This window comes from Ananas comosus, linkage group 24, assembly GCF_001540865.1.
Source record: "Ananas comosus cultivar F153 linkage group 24, ASM154086v1, whole genome shotgun sequence".
NCBI classification, from domain to species: Eukaryota; Viridiplantae; Streptophyta; class Magnoliopsida; order Poales; family Bromeliaceae; genus Ananas; species Ananas comosus.
Window position 1 is genome coordinate 5,252,694 of NC_033644.1, and position 3,798 is coordinate 5,256,491.

The window sequence follows — 3,798 nt, forward strand, 5'->3', positions numbered from 1 at the left end:
TCGGGGACCGGTCTCTCCCACCAGGGACCGGTCCCCGAGAGCTCAAAATCTGCAGTTTTGCAGAATTTGATTCTTTAGCTCTCGAAAACCTCCCGTAACTCACTTTTGATCATTTTAACACCTTCGGACTTTCCGAAGTGTACCATCCTCGCACTTTGGTCAATTTGACTAAAGTTCGATATTTATTTTCCGAATTTTCGGTATATTACATTCTCCACCCCTTAAAATAATTTCGTCCGCGAAATTACGCATACCTCAACTCGTCGATTCGAATAGATGCGGATACTCTCGCCGCATGGTTTCCTCGAGCTCCCAAGTGGCTTCTCGCGCCGCGTGGTTGCTCCACTGAACCTTCACATATGGAATTTTGCGACTCCTCAACTTCTTCACTTCTCTATCGAGGATGCACACCGGGTACTCCTTATAAGACATATCTTCACGTAGCTCCACGGGCTCGTACTCTAATACATGTGCCGAGTTGCGAATATACTTTCGAAGATTCGACACATGGAACACATTGTGAACTCCCGCGAGTCTCGGTGGTAGTGCGAGCTTGTAAGCTACCTCACCCACACGCTCCAATATCTCAAACGGTCCGACATAACGGGGGCTTAGCTTCCCACGGACCCCAAATCGTTTGACTCCTCGCATCGGCGATACTCTCAAAAATACACGGTCTCCAACCGCGAACTCTAAATCCTTTCTTCGCTTGTCGGCATAACTCTTTTGCCGAGATTGCGCTGCCGCTAATCATTGACGAGCAAGGCGAACTTTTTCTTCCGCCTCCCGCACTACATCCGGGCCAAGAGCCGCTCTGTCACGCCCCGGGACCCAGCGGAGGCCCGCCCGGCGCGCGTCCAGACCCGCCATATGTCTACAACATATAAGGCGTCTAGCAACAACAACAATAATAAAAGCAATAATAACAGGCATCTAGGAGTATCAGAGCATAATAAATGTCTAAATGCTACATCAAGAAATAAGGATAAAACTGAAAATCCACTAAATAAGACATAAAGTAAGTACAATAGGGATCCCAAATACAAGTGCTATAAGTGGGTACACAGGTGGTCTCTATACATGGATACAAAACTCTCACTCTCTCAACTACAAAAGAAAGAGTAAATCACCTAGGCAAGTAAGCTCCTCGCTAGCTAGCTACGCGATCCCCTTGCCGCGATCCCGTGCCTCCGCCGGTGCCGAAGGCTCTAAAAAGGAAACCGTAAAACGAGGGCATGAGAACTATTAAAAATAGTTCCCAGTGGGCAATTACTGACTTCAGTGCATGCACCACAAGGCCCAAAGCTACAAAAGATGTCAGTGACAATAAAAGTAGAAAGGCGACAGGTCAGTAAATATGTAACCTACTACGACATGATATCTCTACTTAGCATGAATAGCATAAGTATGAAAGCAACTATGCATAAAGTAAATGTCTCCAACTATCATAATGTTCACAATGTGAAATAGTGAAGTTCCGTTGTTTACTATTCTAATCAATGTCCAAGTAGTACACTAAGTCATCATCTGTCCACATGTCATAATGGATATATATATATATATAGCCCAATCTGAAGAGACCCACCCGAAGGCTGTCTATGGCCCTGAGACCCACCCGTAGGCTGTCTGGCCGGTGCCGAGCCTAATGGCCCCGTGGTAGTCANAGTCTTCGGCATTGCCATTCTCCACATCACCTCGAACCTTTTGGAGATAAGGATCCGAAGTTTGCAACTCCTTGATTCTCTCGAATAGGGTCGGTTGCACAATCAATGCGGCAAGTGTAGCCGGCACTCCCGGCGCTACCACTTCCAACCCAAATCTCTGCATTTTCTTTTGCAATAGCGGTTGAGGCGTAACTGCCGTCGCTAAGTTCTCCGCCGACTTTCTACTCAAGGCATCGGCCACAACGTTGGCTTTTCCTGGGTGGTATAGTATAGTGACATCATAGTCCTTCAGCAACTCTAACCACCGCCACTGTCGCATGTTCAACTCTTTCTGGGTGAACAGATACTTTAGACTTTCGTGATCAGTATAAACCTCACAATGCTCACCATATAAGTAATGCCTCCAAAGCTTTAGCGCGAAAATCACCGCGGCTAACTCGAGGTCGTGAATCGGGTAGTTCTTCTCATAACTCTTTAATTGGCACGATGCATATGCAATAACTCGCCCATTCTGCATTAGTACACACCCGAGACCAACATACGAGGCATCACTGTACACTACAAAGGTCTCTCCCGGAGTTGGCAAGGCAAGCACCGGGGTCGACGTCAATCTATTCTTTAACTCCTCGAAGCTCCGATCGCAATCGTCGCTCCAGACATACTTTACTCCTTTATGCGTGAGGCGCGTTAGTGGAGTGGTTATTTTGGCGAACCCCTCCACGAACCGCCGATTGTAGCCCGCCAGTCCTAGAAAACTGCGGATCTCCGCTACATTCGTTGGGCGAGGCCAATCCTTGATCGCCTCCACTTTCTTCGGGTCTACCGAAACTCCGTCGCCCGATACCACATGACCCAAGAATGTGACCTCCTTTAACCAAAAGTCACACTTCTTCAACTTTGCATAGAGCTTCTCTTGTCTGAGTATCTGCAACACCGCCCTCAGATGCTCTTCATGCTCCTCTTCACTTTTCGAGTAGACCAACACGTCGTCTATAAACACCACGACGCATCGATCCAACAACGGCCTAAAGACTCGATTCATCAAGTCCATAAATGCTGCCGGGGCGTTAGTAAGCCCAAATGGCATTACCGTGAACTCATAATGGCCATACCGCGTACGGTATGCCGTTTTGTGCACATCTTTCGGCCTTATCTTTAATTGATGATACCCCGACTGGAGATCAATCTTTGAATACACTTTGGACCCTTGCAACTGATCGAATAGATCGTCAATCCTTGGCAACGGGTACTTGTTCTTTATCGTTACTTTGTTCAACTCGCGATAATCTACGCAGAGTCGAAGTGTGCCATCTTTTTTCTTCACAAATAGCACCGGAGCTCCCCACGGTGACACACTCGGTCTCACAAAGCCTTTATCAAGCAAGTCTTGCAATTGGCCTTTCAACTCCTTTAGCTCCACCGGTGCCATTCTATACGGAGCCTTCGAAACTGGTTCCGCCCCGGGAATTAAGTCAATGACAAACTCAACTTCCCGGTCCGGTGGCAGTCCCGGTAACTCCGCCGGAAACACGTCCGGAAACTCACACGCAACCCGGATACTTCCAAGGTCTGGGTGCTCCCTACGACCATCAACCATAGTTGCCAAATAGGCCTTACATCCACCCTTAATCATTCTCTTAGCCCTCACTGACGATATGGTCGCCGCAAAGCGCGCACCTTTGCACGCCCGGTACACAAATTCCTCTTGGTTAGGTTCACGAAAAGTGATAACCTTACTTTCGCAATCTATGACCGCATAGTATTTGGAGAGCCAATTGGTTCCCAAAATGACATCGTAGCCCCACATCCGGTCTAACACCAGTAGGTCTATTGGCATAATCCAGTCGCCAATTTGCACCGGAACCTCCAAGCACTCATCATAAACACGAAATGAGTGCTCGGGACCATTCACCCACCAGTAGTTTTCGTTATGCGTAATCTCTATGCCATGTGCCTTTGCAAACTTTGAGCCTACAAATGATCGTGATGCACCAGTATCGAACAATGTTCTAGCTCTAGTGCCATTAATCGTAATTATACCTGCCACAACGTCGTCGGGTGCTGCAGGTTGCTGCTCCTCCACCTAAGCGGCAAAGACTCGGCCGCNGCGGTTGAAGCGGGATCGACCCTCTGA

General features: G+C 48.0%; 1 protein-coding gene across 1 annotated transcript; it reads right to left on the minus strand.

The window, feature by feature from the left end:
• On the minus strand, window positions 256-3,297 carry LOC109728536. The gene is made up of 2 exons (XM_020258956.1): window positions 3,210-3,297; window positions 256-746 (listed from the first exon to the last, which is right to left on the minus strand). Exons 1-2 carry the CDS (start codon window positions 3,295-3,297, stop codon window positions 256-258), a joined length of 579 nt encoding a protein of 192 aa, XP_020114545.1.

Bases quoted from the DNA above. Each gene is read 5' to 3' on its own strand.
- LOC109728536 (XM_020258956.1), bottom strand. From the start codon at position 3,297: ATGATTAAGGGTGGATGTAAGGCCTATTTGGCAACTATGGTTGATGGT. The intron at 747-3,209 runs GTGAGTTTCCGG...GTCAATGATTAG, and splicing joins TGGAAGTATCCGGGTTGCGT to CGGCAGCGCAATCTCGGCAA.